The 20213-nt window shown below is 39.4% G+C and overlaps 1 protein-coding gene across 1 annotated transcript; it reads right to left on the reverse strand.

The window, feature by feature from the left end:
• Positions 1–81: 81 nt before the first annotated feature.
• On the reverse strand, positions 82–18182 carry LOC144064743 (dihydropyrimidinase-related protein 5-like). Its single transcript, XM_077587491.1, has 14 exons — positions 18019–18182; positions 13004–13118; positions 12602–12751; positions 8379–8537; positions 7268–7447; positions 7061–7129; positions 3867–3911; positions 3709–3784; positions 3479–3635; positions 2649–2790; positions 2385–2527; positions 1698–1905; positions 1445–1619; positions 82–1288 (listed from the first exon to the last, which is right to left on the reverse strand). The coding sequence occupies exons 2-14, from the start codon at positions 13100–13102 to the stop codon at positions 1203–1205; spliced, it is 1689 nt and encodes a 562-aa protein (XP_077443617.1). The 5' UTR covers positions 13103–13118; positions 18019–18182; the 3' UTR covers positions 82–1202.
• Between the last annotated feature and the right edge of the window lie 2031 nt (positions 18183–20213).

Raw genomic sequence — 20213 nt, forward strand, 5'->3', positions numbered from 1 at the left:
CTCGTACCCAACCCATATGTTGTACTACCTGCTCTTGAATCATTGTGCCTGCAAATGTAATGTAAAATAAACACACAAATGCCATTTTTTCCTTCAATTTTATTGATTTTCCAATGATGTGTGATAAGAAACAAGCAGCCACCGTACATATTCAACAGGTTCACTTTCCAACAAAACAATTCACGGACTTGACAACGCACAGTCACTGACCATTTACAGTGCCTTCTAAACAACAATCACTCACAGTAAAACCAATCACCTTAATACCATTGTATAAAAACAAAACAAAAAAGCACCAGTTAGGAACCCGTGGCCATTCCTCTGTTTCCATGTAGCTCTTCATGCATATTGTGGCATTAACAAGGGTGACCCACTTACATTGGCACATTTATTTTTTTAATTTTTAACTCAAATAAACCATTCTAAATACACTGCACAAACAAAAATATGGTTAATAAACAATACAATTGGAAAGGAATGACACTTCAGTATGCGAGAGGACTTTGTAACATGTGTAGCTCAATCTTCCTGCCCTTTGGAGGCTGTAATTCAAAATTTTAATCTACTTTTAGGGACTACACTGAGATCTTTGTGAGAACTGATTTTGTCATTGAGAGGCAGTGTGATACACTCTGACAGTTTGGAGTGTGTAGCAGCAAAAAATCACAGTATGTTGAACAGTTGGATATCATCACCACACAGCACAGTTCACCCATTGGAAATAAAAACACAGAGGAACAGCCAACATACGTATTAAGCACAGCAGGTGGTTTGTATCCTAAACAGATTTTTCCTACTCATTCGTGACTGCAGTGTGTGATGTAGCTATATCAATGAATCCAGTTCTACTCTTTTTAAATGTGTAAGTCGACATTGTTTCAAACTAACAAAAACTACTGTTTTTAAGCATTCATACTTTGTTTCATTTGACAGGCATCTTAACAAAAAAAAGTCTGCTTGAATTTGGAAAATGAATTTATACATAGCACCGCAGTAATTAACATTTCAGAATACTATAGTCTTGAACCAGATTTGTGAAAATTCCTTTTGAAAACTGGTTTGTTCCTTGCCAATCACTTAATACAAGTTCCCTTTAAACATTACATTAAACGTGTGTTTTCTTAAATCAGTGCAGTTTTCTTGCTTGTTCACAAATATACAAAACAAGGAGGCTTGGACGGTTGTTTTCCACGGGCCGAAGTTTACCAGATTCCGCTGGAACGGCCACCTGGGGGGGCCAAGATCCGAGCAGAGGACCTCTTGGGGATGTGGTCATCAACCTGGGACCCTATTAAGAAAACTCAATTAAGCGCTATTTTCATTTCATTTAAATCCTTCAAATGTAATGGATAAAATGTCTGAATGGACAGAACTACTTCCGACCTGTGAAGAGGAGAACAAGATTTATCCATCTGTTGTAACTATTTTTTTTAAATGTACATACCCGAGAGACTAAAGGAGCTCTCATGAAGGTCTCGAACCCCCTGTTGCCCCCTCAAGACACCTTTGTTAGCACCGTCTCCATCAATGGGGCTTAAACCGAGCTCCTTCATAGCGTTGGAAACTTTGACCACATCGCCAGAGTAGGGATCCCTGTCAACCCCTTTGTATGCCTGTGCCTGTCCATTGGTTAATGCAGATAAATAATGAGACTATGAAAACAGACTTTGTGATTATTTGCGTCCATATGCACATACTTTTTCTCTCTGCACCATCTTCTTGTACAGATAATCAGGGAAGGTGCGTTGTGGGTAGAATTTTCCAGAGCCTTCAGCGCACGTGAACATTGCGTTCTCACACACCAGGTGCCCTCGGCTGATGGTGACCAGAGGAACGCCATGGCAACGCATGCCTTCGTACAGGTTGAAGTCTCCTCCTTGCACCTGGCTGCCGTTAGAGATGGTCCTACGCGAAGAGCAAAATGAGGAATGGGTTTTTTGACCGTGTGCGGTCGATTGGTTGCCCCGACCGCGACAATGGGCGACCAAAAGACCGGCGACAAAACAAGGTAAAACAACATGGTCTACGCATCAATAAAAGCCAACAATGGCCATGAGCAGTTTCACTGAGCCGACATGTGAGTGTATAAGAGTTTGTATGTACGTGTGTTGTCCCTTTAAGAAGCTACGTCAGTCAGCGTCTTAACAAGTTCTCCAACAAAAAACAACAAAAGTTCGGGAAATTTGGAGATTTTCTTTAGCCTAATAATTACTAGGGCATTAAGTATGACTAAATGGTAATTCGCAGTTTGTATTTAGGGAATTTGAGCAACAATTTAAATGGTAATTATCACTTACCTTCCGGGCGACCAAAAGATTGGCGACTAAAAGACCGGCGACTAATCGACCGTGTAGCGTTTTTGACACATCTGCAGGGGAACGTACCTAGTTGCATCTGGATCCCACACCACCACATCAGCATCTGCTCCGGCGATAATGCGACCCTTGCGCGGATACAAGTTGTAGATCTTGGCGGCGTTAGCGCTCGTCACGGCCACAAAACGATTCTCGTCCATCTTGCCCGTAACCTATGTAAGTACGTTGGCATGTGGGCGTGAAGACATTTTTTACCGTGTGGAGTTTAAGATGTGGAAAGAAAGGAAACAAGGATGAATGGCAGCTATTGTACATGCGTGTCAACGGACGTACCACCCCTCGCTCCCAGATGACGCTCATCCTGTCTTGGATTCCAGGCACTCCGTGTGGGATCTTGGTGAAGTCCTCCTTGCCCAAAGCCCTTTGCTTGGTGCTAAAAGGACGGTGCTCCGATGCCACGACGCTCAGAGTGTCACTGAGAACAAGATGTTTGTTAATAGAACGTCTTTTAGAGCCAACTACAGTATCTTCCGGAGTATAAATCACTTTTTTTAAATGATGTTTTATTTTTTACCCTCTTAATATTGATTTTTGGGGGGGTTGGTGTGACTTATAGATTGAAGATTACGGTTATTTGTAATTCTACAGTTAAGTTGATTCCAAAGACTGTGACCGGACGTTTGGTCGCCCGGACGTTTGGTCTCCCGGACGTTTGGTCGCCCGGGTGAATATAATTTTGAGAGCTGGTTTCAACAGTAGATATTTAGATATTAAACTCTCTCTCTCATGAATATAATTTTGAGAGCTGGTTTCAACAGTAAACTCTCTGTCATGTTGTCAAACGTCCGGCGACCAAACGTCTGGCGACAAACGTCCAGGCGACCAAACGTCCGGGCGACCAAACGTCCGGCGACCAAACGTCCGGCGACCAAACCTCCGAGTACCTCAAAGACATAGATATACGTAGCTAGGACGACCATTGAAGGCCAAACTGATTCAGTAATTATTTTTAGAATTGGTGGCATACAAGTGCTCTTGGACTGAAATGAATACCAAACATTTTTTGGTATTCCTGGGAAATAAATGAGGTTGTTCCCTGAGGGCATTTAAGTAAATTAGAAAAAAAAAAAACCCTACTTGTTTTAGGTGAACTATACACGCACTTGCCCAAAAGCCCCATGAGGTAGCCAGGAGTGTTGGGGTCAATTCGGAGAGGAGGGACGATGACGTGGGCAGCGGCATGAGCCCAGTCCTGGTGGTAATACTGCATTCCGTTCAACACTGCATGAGCGACTGTGGTCTCCGCATGAACAACCTTACCTGCGAACAAGTTATTGTCACTTTTATCAAGATGGCCACAATCTGTGTGTGTTTTTATTGCACTGGGACCCACCCTGCATCTTGGCAGCGGCAATCATATCACCAGCAGACGTACTGGAAACATTGACCAGGTAGATAGGGCAGTGAGCCTAAAACCACATGTGCAGATAATTATTAATGAAATCCTTTTCACATCAGGAGTAGACAGAAACCTAGTGTGTGTCACTTTACCCTGTTGGCGATGGTTATAGCTCTGTGTGTAGCCTCTGATTCCAGCTGCAAAAATGAATGATTTCTTTTTTATAATAAATAACACACAATCTATAGCAGGGGTCTCAAACTTGCGGCCCGCGGGCCAACTGCGGCCCTCGGGACGATAATTTGCGGCCCCCGTCTTAATATGAAAGATCGATTTTTTTTTTTTTTTTTTTTAAATTTTTTTTTTTTTTTTTTTTTAATTTTTTTTTTTTTTTTTTAACCCCTTTCCCCATGATGGCGCCGTTTAAGTGGCAGCCAGTGGCAGTAGCTCTGTCCACTCATGTTTTTCTTCTTTTACAGCATGTTTTACATGAAAAATTAGAGGGAACATTGACATGCACCTGCTTGTGGCAGGTGTGATACTGGTGTGCCGATAGCGAGCAATGATGATGTCGTGACCGGATGATTCGCCTAAAGACGTTTCGCCGACGGACGTTTGACAGACGGACAGGTCGTACTAGTATTTGTTAGTTTAATGATTAAATACAAATACTAGTATTTGTATTTAATCATTAAACGCTGTTTTCAGCTGGATTTGACCGAATTTGAGAGCATTTTGAGCCGTTTGGCGAATGGACGTCTATAGACGTTTTTTTGCCTCCATCGCGATATCATCCAGTATTTGTATTTAATCATTAAATGCTGTTTTAGGATGGATTTGACCCGATTGCTGTCATTTTACGGCTCGGTTCTGCTACATCTGCCTGCCCAAGAGTGCTTATTCCCGGACTGCCATTGATGGTAGACGAACATTGATTTTTACTATAATTTGGACAACACCGGCGGCGGGCCGGATTAAAAATCCTAACGGGCCGTATATGGCCCGCGGGCCGAGGTTGAAAAACTTGTACACACACGATCCGGCGGGGCGAGCGTTCGAATCCCGTTTCGGCGAAACCTCCGTTCGGCCGAATGAACGTTCGGTGGAACGTCCATTCGGCGACCTGCCCGTCTGTCAAACGTCCGTCGGCGAAACGTCTTTAGGCGAATCATCCGAGTACCGATGATGTCGCTCACACTGGTACTCAGTGCGCTCAGGGAGGTTGTCTTTCTGCTCAGACCAACAAAAAATTAGAGGGAACTTTGGTTCGGAGCTGAATGAACCAATCACGGTGAGGTATACGGCTCTGGAGGGCGGGACATCGGCCGGGCTGTCCAGTGCCTCGCTCACTCACTCATTCATTCCTCCAATCAGCTGGGCGGAGGAGAAGCCGTGAGGCCGATCACTCCGCTCGGCGCGCACACTCCTCCGCTGCTCTCAGCATAGAACTGAATGAGGCGCTATGATCCGTGATCCAGCCTGTGTCAGTGTCTGTAGCCATCTCCGCGATTGAAACGGAGAGCGAAAGTGCACATGCGCCACAAACCCGCACGACTGAATGTGAAAGATCAACCCGAGACTCATTCCAAGTGGAAAAACATATTACAGAGCCCCAGAGATGTCTCTTTCAAAGCCTGCCGTGAAGAGAAAGGTCGGTGATGAGCACAGACAGTTTCAAGAAAAGTGGGGAGTGCAATATTTCTTTGTTGAGCACAGGGGCACCCCGACGTGTCTCATTTACACTGAAAAAGTTGCGGTGCACAAGGAATACAATTTGAAACGTAATTGTACTACGAGACATGCTGAGGAGTACGAAAAATACCAGGGAGATGAGAGAGCCAACCAGGTTGCCAGTCTTAAAACACGTCTTCTGAGGCAACAGGATCTCTTCAAGAAGGCTACCAAAGACAGTAATGCAGCAGTCAAAGCTAGCTACGCCGTTTGTGAGTTGATTGATCCTGTGCTAAGTGATCCCAAATGGCTCATGGACTTGGCTTTTCTTGTTGATATCACACATGAGCTTAATGTACTGAACAAGAAGCTACAAGGCCAGGGGCAACTTGTCAGTGCTGTCTATGACAACGTGAGAGCATTCTGCACTAAACTTGTGTTATGGAAAGCCCAGCTCTCTCAGACAAACCTTTGCCATTTCCCAGCATGCAAGGCTCTCGTGGATGCAGGCACACCATTCAGTGGTGAGAAGTATGTTGAGGCCATTTCGAAGCTACAGGAGGAATTTGATCACAGATTTGCAGACTTCAAGACACACAAAGCCACATTTCAAATTTTTGCGGACCCCTTCTCCTTTGATGTGCAAGATGCCCCTCCTGAGCTTCAAATGGAGCTCATTGACCTGCAGTGCAACTCTGCACTCAAAGCCAAGTTCAGGGAGGTGAGTGGAGAAGCAGACAAGCTTGGGCAATTTTTGAGAGAGTTGACCCCCAGCTTCCCTGAACTTTCCCGAAGGTTCAAGCGGATCATGTGCCTTTTTGGGAGCACATACTTGTGTGAGAAGCTCTTCTCCACCTTGAACTTCAATAAGTCCAAGTACAGGTCCAGACTTACTGATGAGCATCTTCAAGCTCTACTGAGGGTCTCCACTGCTTCCTCCCTCAAGCCAAATGTGACTATGTGAGAAGAAGCGCTGCCAGGTCTCTAGCAGCAAGGAGTAGGCAAGAGAAGCCGTGTTCAGAATATTTCATGTTCAATGTTCCATTCAAGTTCAGAAAGTTAAAGGTTAAAGAGCTGTTAATACAGACATTTGAAACGGAATAAAAATAATTCATTTTCTCTACTTAGCCAGCCAGTGTATATCTACTGTATGCTCATTAGTATTATTTGGTTTTGTATTACTGATTGATTTATTTTTTATTCATCTTTAAGTTAATTTATTTAATTCATTATTTTTTGTTAAAAAATAAAGATATTTGATAACGTTGGAATGTTTTATCAGTGCTTTTCTTGTGGAAATCCTGATGCGGCCCAGTCTCACCCAGACTCGGCCTCTAGCGGCCCCCAGGTAAATTGAGTTCGAGACCCCTGATCTATAGTGTTTGGATAAAACACTTACAATACTTGTACATGAAACATAAGAGTTTCAAAATGTTCTCTTTAATTGTAGCAAACAGAGTAGTCGAGTTAATCAACAATCTATACTTGTTTGGGGCTTATATATGTATTTGTTATTTATTTATTTTTTCATTTGTTTGGATTACACTTTTATGGGTAAATTGACCAATTATTTATTCATTTATTTATTTATTTACAGCCGACATCTGTCCAACATTTTTGCTCTTCTGAATCATCTTAAAAACAAAACATAAATGAACTAAAGAGTCTACTTTACCTCTTCTGGACGGCTGACCTCAATACCTTCAGGTCCACTAATACCCAAGTCCAGAGCCTCTTTAGCACCCTAGAAATACACGCAAAATTGAAACGGATCTATAAAATGCACTCATCTGAATGACATGCCGAATATTTCCTTAGGTATATACTTCCAACGACAATACACGTTTTGAAAATGTTGCAGCCAAGTAAGTATGTTGCACACCTCTGCCACCAGCTCTCCATTCTCAGCATGGACACGTGCAATGGCACCTATGTCCTTGCAGGTCTGCAGTGCCTGGTATAACTCAGAGTCCCTCAGCATCATCATGTCCTTGTAGGCCATGAACATCTGGAACGAATTCACTCCATGTTCTCTCACCAGGGTCTCCATCTCATTACAAACCTGTGTGCAAAGACAATCACGGTCTAGGAATTAGTGCCTTGCTATATAGGGCATGAAAAGAGCTTGATGAGCAGCTACAATTAGATCACAGCACATCAACTACAAACAATGTACCCTAGAAGAAGCGGATGAAATACAATTTATTCACTAAAAAAGATAAATAACAAACTGAAGTTGATTCTTACGATTCAAAACAGATTGAGTCTGTATCCGTTTTCGCTACCGCAACCAAAATGGCGCCGTTCAAGCAGCAGCCGGTGGCGGTAGCTCCGTCCACTCTTGCTCGTTTTGTGTTTTTGCTGCTTTTCTGTCTTAATGATTTGATTTGGTGATTCTTAATGATTTACTTTGATTTGCTTTGTACTTTGTGATTTTGCTTTGTTGTTCTGCGGCCTTTGCGACTGTACTGTCTAACTTATAACTATGCCTTTTCTTGCTACTGTCACAATGAAATTTCCCGAATACGGGATGAATAAAGTTACCCAATCCAAAACAATAGATAAAGGCATTAAAACATGAGCAGAAAATGTCTTTTTATCCGCATGTATCCATTTTTAGCCTAAGGTGTGCTATTATGCAACCAAGTACCTAGTACGTTATAAATAGTTTCTTGTCTATATTTGTTAGGACTTTTTCGTCACAGACTGTGGCCGTTTGCCTAATATTGCCTTATGTCCACATTCTCAGCAGATGATATTCTGATAATGATAAGATTCTATAACCAAAAACTGGAAATCCCATAGTGACTCAGTGTATATGCCTGACGTGCTCACTGAATTTGTGAGCTAACCTAGTTCTTGTAGGGTTTCTAATCTAGGTCAATACGCATTCACCCATATATGACAATGAGTTGCTGCATGTATGGAGGTTTAGTAGGTTGCGAACTTGAGAGGTGTTTCCTGACAGATGCCACGTTGCACGTTGACCCTACCTTTGGCCCCCACCAGGTCACGCCGACATGCAGGGCGTAGTCGCAGCACGCTTTTGCGTCAGCCAGAGCTCGGCATTGCTCGTAGGCATCCACCAGGGAGCAATGTTGTTCAGGCAGGATCAGCGCCATCACCATTGTGGTACCACCCATCAGAGCCGCCTGGGTCAAGAAGATAGAAAATGAAGGACAAGATTATCATCTCAAAATAACAATAGATACACACTGTTTGCCTTGTTATAATGTTATGGACTGAAATGTTTACTGAAATGGAAACCCTCTTATTGGGTGACTTTTTGCCCAAGACCTAATCAGATAGGCTCACCTGAACCATAATGAAGATAAATGCAATGGAAACGAGATGGATTTTTGACGCATGGCCAAAGAAAAAATAACATTTAAGCATTATTATGAAGTATTTAATTTTTAAATCAGTGATCAATATCTGACAGGGAAAGACAACACCACGTATTGACGACCTTCATGCAAAATACAAAGTACATATCCAAATCCTATTTCTTTTTAAATTCTGAAATTGGACGAAATAATGTTTAAGCACAAAATATGACACTATTCTTGTGACACCTTTGACGTCAATTATATTGTATTTCAAGCAGATAAAAACGGATATACGCAAACAAGAGGTGAATGGGAGAACGAGTATTCCTAAGAACTGACGCAACTACAATCATCAGGATCTCACAGTATTTGTTAAAAAATGATTTTCACAATATTTAGGTCTAGCTATATGACTTTAGCTAACTACTAGTTATTATTCAAGAAAATTGTTTGCAGTGCCAAGTAATAAATACAATGTTTTTGTTCATCTAAAAAAAAGGTCTGACAAGCATTGTACATAATGCCTATACCAATTTGCCTTTGTCATACCGGATCATATCGCAATACGTACGCTTAAAGCCGCAATCACCAACCCTGACATTATAAGGAAGGGCGAGCAATCTGGGATAGTCACATTTTATTAACTAAAATTGTAAAAGCCTCCATTAAATATTTGCCCACACTAAACACTGGCTTTTAATGACATTATTCTCCACTGGTAGATATTTGAAAAATGAAAGTCGATGTGTTTCAATTTATCAGGAAGGATTCTTTCTTTTATGTTCTTTCTGACCCTCTCACCTAAATACGGGGGCAACATTTTAGATGACCAAACAATTAGTACTTTGTAATGGATGCTGTAAATGGATTTCTTGTGATGGTTTAAGAAAGAACATGCCTTCATGGAGCAGATTCAGTTCTAAGCACAGTTCAATAGAAAAGCAAAAAGGGTGAAGAAAAATCGGTTTATGAGAGATTCAGGAAGGGAAGAAAGAGAAGATGAGAGAACGAGGAGGAAAACCACATGAGGCGAAAGAGCATCCCAGCTGTGACTCACCTCCGCTAGCTCGGGAGTAAATGCACGATATTGTGTAACCATGACAACAGACAGTGCTCTCCTATGACATTTATGTTCCTACCATCCTTGACACCAATAGTCTACCATTCAGAATCATCAGTCTAACTGGAATTCTGTTGTGGTGATGGGAAAACAAGCAACATTTCGTAATGAAATAGAGTCCTAGTTATCCATGAGAGCGAAAATTCAGGGTAAAGCAAGTCTGTATTTTCAAACTACAATGGAACCTTCACATTTGCACATTTCAGATGAGAAAAACCTTGAAAAAATGCCTCAAGCATTAACATAATAAAAATGTCATTAAAATGGAAATTTGAAATTTTGAAAAAAATTCTAAACATTCGGCCACCTGATGGTGTGGTTCACTCGCCTGACTTGGCGTGGGATTGATTCCCGCTCAAAGGCGCTGTTATTGTTAGTGCGAATGGTTGTCTGTCTCTATGTGTGCCTGACAACTGACTGGCGATCAGTCTAGGGCACATGTGTCAAAGTGGCGGCTCGGGGGCCAAATCTGTCCCGCCGCATCATTTTGTGTGGCCCGGGAAAGTAAATCATGAGTGCCGACTTTCTGTTTTAGGATCAAATTAAAATGAAGAGTATATATGTATATTAAATTTCCTGATTTTCCCCCTTTTAAATCAATAATTGTAATTTTTTAATCATTTTTTCTGTGTTTTAGTTCAAAAATCATTTTGTAAAATCTAAAAATATATTTAAAAAAAGGTAAAATAAACATTGTTTTAGATCTATAAAAAACTGAATATTCAGAGATTTTAATACAGTTCTTTTAATCCATTTATAAAAAAATAATATAAATATTATATCTAAAATGGTCTGGCCCACATGAAATCAAGTTGACATTAAAGCGGCCCACGAACCAACCAAAGTCTGACACCCCTGGTCTAGGGTGTAGTCCGCCTTTCGCAACGAAGTCAGCTGGAATAGGCTCCAGCACCCCACGACCTGTCCAGGATAAGTGGTGTTGAAGATGAACGACTGAATGTTCAAAATAAAATATGTGCGATGCATTAGGAGCATTCATGATTAAATCAATGTTAGTACATACAATGATTTCCTTTTTTTCAGTTGCACCTTGGAACTAATTACTATTATTTTCATTTAACCTTATCATGTTAGGTTACACTAACTGAATACTAATGCACATTTTGTTCGGAAAGTGCATTGAATTAACATTCACTTTGACATAGTTAGCTGGTCATGAATCCAGTGATTTATTCCAAAGCACTACTAATTCGGAAACCACTATCCCCTACTGTGAAGATAATCTCCTTGGAAGAAGCATAAAAGGGACAGAGGAAGAAGAAAAAGCTGAAAGATGGAACAAGTACAGAGCGACCTCAATATGGCTCTTGATAGACGGCAAATTTAAAGAATTAACAAATCACTGCAAGGAGAAAATATTTATCAATTAGAAAACTCAAGCATCAAGTAAGGCTATCAAAATTACAATTAAAACCAAGTTACATCCTCTATTTTAAATATAACATCATGATATTCCTTAGGGACGGAATGATGACGCTGTAAAAAAAAAATGGAGACTAAAATGTCCCTTTCTGAAAATGACAACAGATTTAAAGCCACTTTTGATTTATAATTTCCATTTCCAGCCCAATAGTACTCAAATGGATGCTTACACACATGGCCTGATCTTAACGGCACATATAATTATGTTTAATAAAAAAAAAAAAAAAAATTACAGTACGCTGTATGTGACAAGAGGTGCGACGTGAAGGTGACAAGGAAATTGCTGGATGCAGAAAATGGCGGAGAAAGGAACATGGTGACGCTCACACTCAATCCCGATTTTCCCCATTAAGCATGGAGTTGGTTGCCATGGTAGCGAGGTCAGTGGTGAGAGAGATGGCGATTAGGGGGTTGCTGGGGCGAGCAGGCATGCGGAGGATTGGGTATGCCCCCCAAAATAATTTTTTTCACCCGATTTCACTTGGCATTCCATTAGAAGTTAAGCCATTCATTTTGCTAAACCACCATGGCTGTTAATACTGTTTGCATCTTAATCTTCCAAATACTACAGATTAACATTAGAAGACTGTTTGATAGCTCCTCAAAATGGAATGGATCCTGTATATAGCATTACGGTATACCAGGGCTTGAAATTAACTTAAATAACTAGAAAAAAACTAAAATACTGTTCTTTTAATGCAAAAAAGGGGGCAGTTTATGAGAGCCATTTTGTTATCCAAAAGCACATTCACTCTGATAGACTCGATCAAAAGTGTATGTGATAATGGATATTAATGACATAGTGGGGAAAGGAAGGAAATAATGGATACTCACATTTGATTGGCTTAAATAGTCGGACGGCCTCTTCATGGATATACTGGCTTTTATTTATTTTATCAGTTTTTTTCCCACAATTCCACATTAGAAAAATTAAAATATGGGATTTTTCAAATGATTAAACCCGATAACAATATTTTCTTTCCCTTTAAGATTGACCAATACTGGCATATGACCCTATAAACAATATTTTTCAGGGGAAAAGTGAAATTTTGAATATATGAAGGCAATGAGTCTGCCTTCTGAAGGCTAATTAAATGCATAATAATTAACCATTTTAACAAAATAAAAATGAAAGTACCCTTCATTTGGCAATCTTTCCAATGAAGACTGTTTTTATATCAATCCCTTTTCACTTGCCGATGGGGAATGTGGTATGTTTTTTTTTTAAACCTTTCCCGCTGACAATTTTCTCAAACTGGCCAATCGGGAAACAGTTAACTTGGAACCATGGTCTGCTATTTGTACTATCTACTGTAAAGTCTACCTTGGTGCCACTGTAGAAGTCATCCTGGATGGCGGCGTTCATGAAAGTTTGCTCCAAATGGACGGAGGTGTCGATTCCTCCAGGCATTACCAGCTTTCCAGAGGCATCGATAACCTTGGCGCCACCTGGAATCATCAGCTCCTTCCCAACCTTAAATACATTTAAATCAAATCAAGTCGACCAACAAGGGTTTGAGCACATTTAGGACAAAGAATAAAATTCCTACTCATTCAAGGAGCAAACTTACTTTGAATTTTACTGTATAATATTGACTTTTATCAAAATAGTTGGGTAGTACCCATCAAATTTTCTGGTGAGTTAATTATGACATTTTTCATGGATGGATTAGCTTCTGATTTGAAATTTAGTGAGATAAAAGCAAACCATGTTTGCCACGCCCACCTGCTGGATGATACCATTCTCAATGTAAACATCTGCTTCCTGGGTAAAGTCGTCATTGACAACTTTGCCTCCCTTGATGAGAATTCGCATGGACCCCATGTTGACAGCCAAATTCCTGGGAGAACAAAAACAGCCAATCTCTTAAAATTACATATATTTCCTGCAGAATTCACGCAAACAAAAGGAAATTAACTGTTAAAACGCTTCGACATCATAAACACGCATGTAACTGCAACCACTATTTAAAAAAGCTTCATTCAAGCCTCCCACAGGACATAACATTTAGAATCATGCATCTCATTAACCTAATTACAGTCTTTTTTTTCATGATGCATCATTAAAATTATATTGACTATAAAATGCATTCCAATCCATTCAAAGACAATTAAGATTTTTGGCTATAAGCATTTATCATATTTATTTTTGTGCGTTTTTGGATCATCTTTTGTAGGAAGACGTCGTCTTAATTTCAAATCATTGTAATTAGACATAAATTAAAATGTATTTTTTTGTACTTGATTTGATTGACGTTCTCTAACCACAATTTTTTTTTGCTCATTTGTTTACTTTGGGCATTTTCCTAAAAATGTTATAACAGGGGTTCAACAGGGTTTACTCCCTGAACATCATGTGTGTATGTTGTTGTCTGTTTGCATGGATGGATGGCGTTTTGCAATGTGTTTGCAAGCAATACACAATTGAGTCCTAGTCACACAGAATCAAGTCAAAGAGATGGATGAGAACAGAGGGGGAAGCAGAACCGAGTGGATGGGGGCGGGGGTTGTGTATAATAGAAGAATGAAAACAGTGATGGGAACAATGAGGACCCCAAAACCAAATATCATTCAGGTGAACCCTGTCGCTTTAATACACTTTTGGCATAAGCCAAATTCAAGTTTTCTTTTCCCATTACTCATCTTTCTATTGGATTCGATGACAGCGATGTTCACGCTGGGAATATTTTTGGGGGGGAGGGGAGGAGGTTATGGAAAGTAGAGTCCCTCCGGCTTGGCAGACGAAATAAAAGAATGGTTTCCCAGGAGATGGGAACGGGGCCGGCTTCGGTGGAAACAAGGCCCTAACCTAGTCACTCACATGCATGAGAGCATGGAAGAATGACTGTGCCAATGCTGCCTATTTTATTTCATTTAATTTGAAATACAGTAAGAGTATGGGAGAAAGTCTGCAGCACAATAACTGCATTTGTTCGTATTGTACTGAATAGGTTTCAGCACTTTAGCTGCTAAAATTGTGCAGCGACTTTGTGCAACTTTGCCATTAGTAGTTTGAATTATTAATTTTGGGGGGGCATGAACTTTCTGTCACTACCTACAACCTACAACAACACATACTCTGTAAATAATGTACATAACCAATTTCATGACGATAGGCTACAATAGGATACATTTGACAACAATAGAATATATTACACTACTAGTGCACACAAATATTTAATCAGGACCTTGGACAGCGAGTTTATGGAATAAGTACTAGTCACTAATCAAGTCAAATGAGATAGCATGATGTGGCCTGGTGAGGAATCATTAGGGTAAGTGCTTTAAAGTATAATGTGACCGTTATCAGAGAAAAATGAACAAGCAGTTGAGGGTCAGCTATTGCAACGTTGGGTTTAATCTAGCAGGGTTTGCCACAACATGTCTGTAATTTGACTTTTTTTGTTTGGAGTTCTTATACTGAATACTCATCCTATAAAGATCCACCTGGGAACTAAGTAAGAAAAACTAGATGCCATATGTCAAGTACCACAAAAAAGAAATATGCACATAAACTTCAGGTAAATGCCTTTTGTTAACGTGTTGCTCGAAAAATGTGAGGATTAAATAAAGGCATATAGAGAAAGCACCAGGCAGCATTTGTCTCCCAGACCAGCTGCCCTTTAGTTTATAAACACATTATATACACACACAACAAATGTACACATGACAAATAGAGTCACACTACTTAACACCAGTACATATCATTAGACACACTGACTTTTTAAATGATATGCGCCCCCCTTTTAAAAAGCAAATCCTAAGAAAATAGTACAGTGGTAATAAAATTGGTCAGAATAGACAAAATACCAAAAATATTGCAAGCATCACTTTAATGTAGCTATGTTAAGATAATCATCTCAATATGTAAACTAAAAATGTGATGAAACGTACTGCAATGTGTACGCGTATGTGTGTGTTCTTATGAGAGAATGTGGCAGACAGCTGCTGACTTCTGATCTGGGGCTTAATAGCTTCTGCTGCAGTGACAAGGCATGTCTTTGTAATTTCGTACGGGTGTGTGTGCGTGTGTACGGGTTTGTTATATAAAAAGACAGACCGGAACAGAACAGACAAGAGACTATCAATTGGTGATAAGAATAGACTTTATATGCAGAGAAACAGAGATTGAGGTTAGAAAATACAAAAGATACATACCTTTAAAGTACATGTGTCAAAGTGGCGGCCCGGGGGCCAAATCTGGCCCGCCGCATCATTTTGTGTGGCCCGGGAAAGTAAATCATGAGTGCCGACTTTCTGTTTTAGGATCAAATTAAAATGAAGAGTATAGATGTATATTAAATTTCCTGATTTTCCCCCTTTTAAATCAATAATTGTAATTTTTTTATCATTTTTTTCTGTGTTTTTAGTTCAAAAATCATTTTGTAAAATCTAAAAATATATTTAAAAAAAGCTAAAATAAACATTGTTTTAGGTCTATAAAAAAATGTATATTCAGGACTTTTAATCCAGTTCTTTTAAACCAGTTCTTTTAATCCATTTATGAAAAAATATATCTAAATATTATATCTAAAATGGTCCGGCCCACGTGAAATCAAGTTGACGTTAAAGCGACCTGCGAACCAACCCGAGTCTGACATCCCTGCTTTAAAGCATCAATCAAACTAAATAATCTATTCATTTTCCGAATCCCTTATTCTCACAAGGGTCACAGGGGGTGCTGGAGTCTATCCGAGCCATCTATGGGCGGCAGATTGGTGGCCAGCCAACCGCAGGGCACTCCCACTCATAACTAGGTGCAATTTAGAGTGTTCAACCAGCCTACCGTGCATGTTTTTGGGATGTGGGAGGACACCGGAGTACCCGGAGAAAACCCATGCAAACTCCACACGGGATGGTTCAAACCCACCAGGGATTGAACTCTCAATCTTAGAACCACAAGGTCAACTTGCTAACCACTTGTCCACCGGGCTGCCCCAAACTAGTAAATCACAAAAGAGATAATACGTAATGCTAGCCAGGGTGCAAAAAAGTGGGGCACCAATGAGGATTAGGTTCATCTTTCCCTATCCAGATGTTAGTCTGCATTTTTTGTGAGATTTATTTATTTAGTAGTTTTAAAAGCAGTTGAATGTGAATGCTTTAGTGAAAGCAATCGATTGCAACGACATGCTGCAGGGAGAGTGCAACCAAGCAACCTATGACGTTCTATCAGGACTGCATACCAGGTGAATTACAACAACCATAAACCAATCCAATCCTGTATCACTCAACAAACACCGTCTTCAACCAGTAATATGATATACAATCACACATATATGAAAATGACTATGAACTGAATGGAATCGACCAGGTCTTAATGAATTCTTTCATTGATCTGTATGTAGCATCATGGATGTATTTACACAGTGCATTTTATCATAGTGAATCTAACGCATTGAGAGACATTATCTGCTGAGTAATGATCAAAATCCAATTCATTTGTCAAAAACAGTTTGCTTCATGCATATTTGTGCACATATCTTTACCATCGACATGTAGCAAATACTTTTTGGGTTATACCTAATTTACCCATGTATGTATTTTGACTTTTTTGGGGATGATGCAAGGTTTAGGCGTAATATATATATTTTTGGGCGCAGTTGAGCAATAAATGTTGGATTTTTTTTTCAGAGTAGATAATCTTTTGGATTTTCATTGAGAAACATGAAAATGTATTGAAGATATTAGATTTATGTCTTCAATTTTGTCACCAAATAAATGCAGTGTGTCAATGTGATGAGAAGACAGTCAAATGTTCCTTTTGCTGAGTCATGACAGTGTCCGCACTGTCGTCTCTGATACGGAAAGCGGTACAACCTAAGACATCAGAAGGATTAATCAAATAAGGGATGACACAAGGTGGATTAAGGAACCTTCCAGGTTGTGCCTTGTGTAGTACTACAAATTCTAAAAAAGGTGGCTCCAAAGCAATGAGATAAGAGCACAATTACACTACCATCAAGGGTTACATTACACGATGGCTGATATGTGTAAAAAATATAAAAGATTTACATTCTGTGACAACGCAGATATACCGTATAGAACTAGAATATGCCCAATATCATTGGGACAATACTTTATTTCATCTAATCAAGATAATATGCAGGCTCTTTTTTTCCCACCATTGAGATGATGTCATCATCCTCATAGACAAGGCATTAGAGAAATTCTATTGCCAACATAAGAAACACAGCAAGAACAAAAAGAAGCAACAATTAATAAATATTTTTCCTTTTGAACATGCATGATAAGACACAAAAAATCCCGCTTTTTACTGCATCCTCGTTTCATCCTCTTTCAACATTTGGTGAGAAAGAGAATAAACCGTGAACGAATAAGAACATTACATAATGGCTAACGCGCTTTTATTATTGCAGTGATGGCACGCCAGCATACACACACACCCACAAGCCCCCTTAAACGTTCACATAGACAATTGTGGGGACCCCTTATTTTACCACATCGTTACACGTTAATGAAGCATTCCGATATATATTTTTTAATGTGATACACCTCACAGTGTGAACGAATTCCCCCGTCCCATCATTTTCGACGGATAATTATGAATATTAGCAGGTCGGCCCTCATTGACGGCAAATTGGTTTTACGGCACAATTCTTGACGTATAGCTAATCAATAGAACAGGTGGTTTTCGCGTACTTTGAGCTCAATAACAACGATATACCGAAATACCGTGATAACCAGCAATGGGTTTTGGCAGTTTTCGTGGTGCCTTACCGGTTATTTACTGGCGTTTTTCTTGCCCCCTTGTCTCGTCTTGGGTGGGTTCCTTTGCGGTGTATGTGCGAGGAGGACAGCTGGCACAACGCGAGACACAGATGCAGCCTTCAGTCGGCCATGCAGCAGCCAATGGGATGCCTTTAAACAAATACTTTAACGGAGACAATTGACCAATGGCGAACGAGATACTATGTCAGTCCACATGGGCGTGTCTCTTGCCTCCAGAAAGTGGTGCGTTAAAATGATGTCGGAATTAAGACTACTAATACTGTTACTGCATCGTTTTGTGTTGCACGCAAAAGTGAATTATTGAAGTGCAGTATAATTACTTCATGTTTATTAAAAAAATAAAATTTAAATGGTTTCTGTAATCCTGGATGAAAGATTGAGCACAGTAGAGATACTACACAGTTTTTTGGGGGAGAGAGGGGGCTTTGAAATACATTTCTGAATGATTCTAACAAAATTAATGTTTATTTAAAATAAAATAAAAATTTGAATATTTTCCTTCGATTTTAATTAAAAAACAAAACTTATAAATATAATGGCGTGGTAGTAGCAATGTAATAAGTGCACTGTTTGAACAAGGATTAAACAAATTACAATCACTGAATCACAAGAAACAGTCTTTTTTTATTCACGGTTCTTTTCTTACATTGTTCAAGTACAAAGTTAAAATGCCTTTTAATTAGTTCATATTCATACAAGAGTAAAATAATAATAGTGCCTCTTCATTACTACAACAAACTTAAATACAGTCATTGTAAAGACAAACTTTTATACTCCTAGCAATATATTTTTTTTTCATATTTTCAGAAAACAATTGTAGCACCTTTTTGAAACACCAGCAGTTCCACTTTTCCTAAAAGCTCATCTTTCATATAGTCCTGGAGATGAGTGTCATCTGTAAGTGTTGTGTTTGTTGTTTGTGCAGTGTTTGCTCTGTGTGTATGTGAACAACAGTAATTTATTGTTTTTTTTGTGTGTGTCTATGAGTCTGATATCAGTGTTGAACATTGCGCATCACTCAGCCTAAAAGGTGTCAATAAGCAAACCGTATTTACCATTTTACTTTACTTCAAGGCAACATCAACTCTACAGCTGTCAATCAAAACTATGCTTGCCTTCCTCCATCCTTTGTCTCTTTGCACTCTCAAACTGAAACATGTGCACGTCACGGCAGAATAAAGTTAGAACTTGTTTGGATGGCAGATGTTTGATCAAATTAAATCAATGGCTCCAATTCTCCTGAGTAAATCTGCAATTATATTACAATTCTGTTAAAATGATCTCAATCGTGCACAGTTGAGGCTCAGAACATGCCTGCATCTGACAGAGCAATACAAAATTACCTGATTATAACGTTAAAATTTTAAGTTTGGAGTGTTTTTATTCATAAATTTTCTGAACCACTTATGCTCACAAGAGTCACGCGGGGTGCTGAAGCCTAACTCCGGGCACCAGGCGGGGCACACCCTGACTCGGTGGCTAGCCAATTGCAGGGCAAGGACAAACATTCACGTGCACACTCATACGTAGGGGCAATTTAGAGTGTTCAACAGGCCTATCATGCATGTTTTGGGGATGTGGGAGGAATCCCGAGTACCCAGAGAAAACCCACGCAAGCCCGGGGCTATATATACATACATTCATATACATATATACATATATATACATGCATACATATACGCATGCATACATATACATATATACATGCATACATATACATACATCTATACATGCATACATATACATATATGCATGCATACATATATACATGCATACATATACATACATGTATACATATATCTATACATGCATACATATACATACATGTATACATATATCTATACATGCATACATATACATATATCTATACATGCATACATATACATATATGCATGCATACATATACATATATGCATGCATACATATATACATGCATACATATACATACATGCATACATATACATATATCTATACATATATATACACATGCATACATATACATATATATACATGCATACATATACATATATACATGCATACATATACATACATGCATACATATACATATATACATATGCATGAATATATACATGTATACATACATGCATACATATATCTATACATGCATACATATATATTACCTGGGTTAATCAGTGTAAGTGCATGGCATCACAAAATGGCTG

The sequence above is a fragment of the Stigmatopora argus genome, chromosome 19, assembly GCF_051989625.1.
Source record: "Stigmatopora argus isolate UIUO_Sarg chromosome 19, RoL_Sarg_1.0, whole genome shotgun sequence".
Lineage (NCBI taxonomy): Eukaryota > Metazoa > Chordata > Actinopteri > Syngnathiformes > Syngnathidae > Stigmatopora > Stigmatopora argus.

Bases quoted from the DNA above. Each gene is read 5' to 3' on its own strand.
- LOC144064743 (XM_077587491.1), bottom strand. From the start codon at position 13,102: ATGGGGTCCATGCGAATTCTCATCAAGGGAGGCAAAGTTGTCAATGAC. The intron at 3,912-7,060 runs GTAAAGTAGACT...TCATTTTTGCAG, and splicing joins AGGTCAGCCGTCCAGAAGAG to CTGGAATCAGAGGCTACACA. The intron at 1,906-2,384 runs GTACGTTCCCCT...CTCTTCGCGTAG, and splicing joins TGGGATCCAGATGCAACTAG to GACCATCTCTAACGGCAGCC.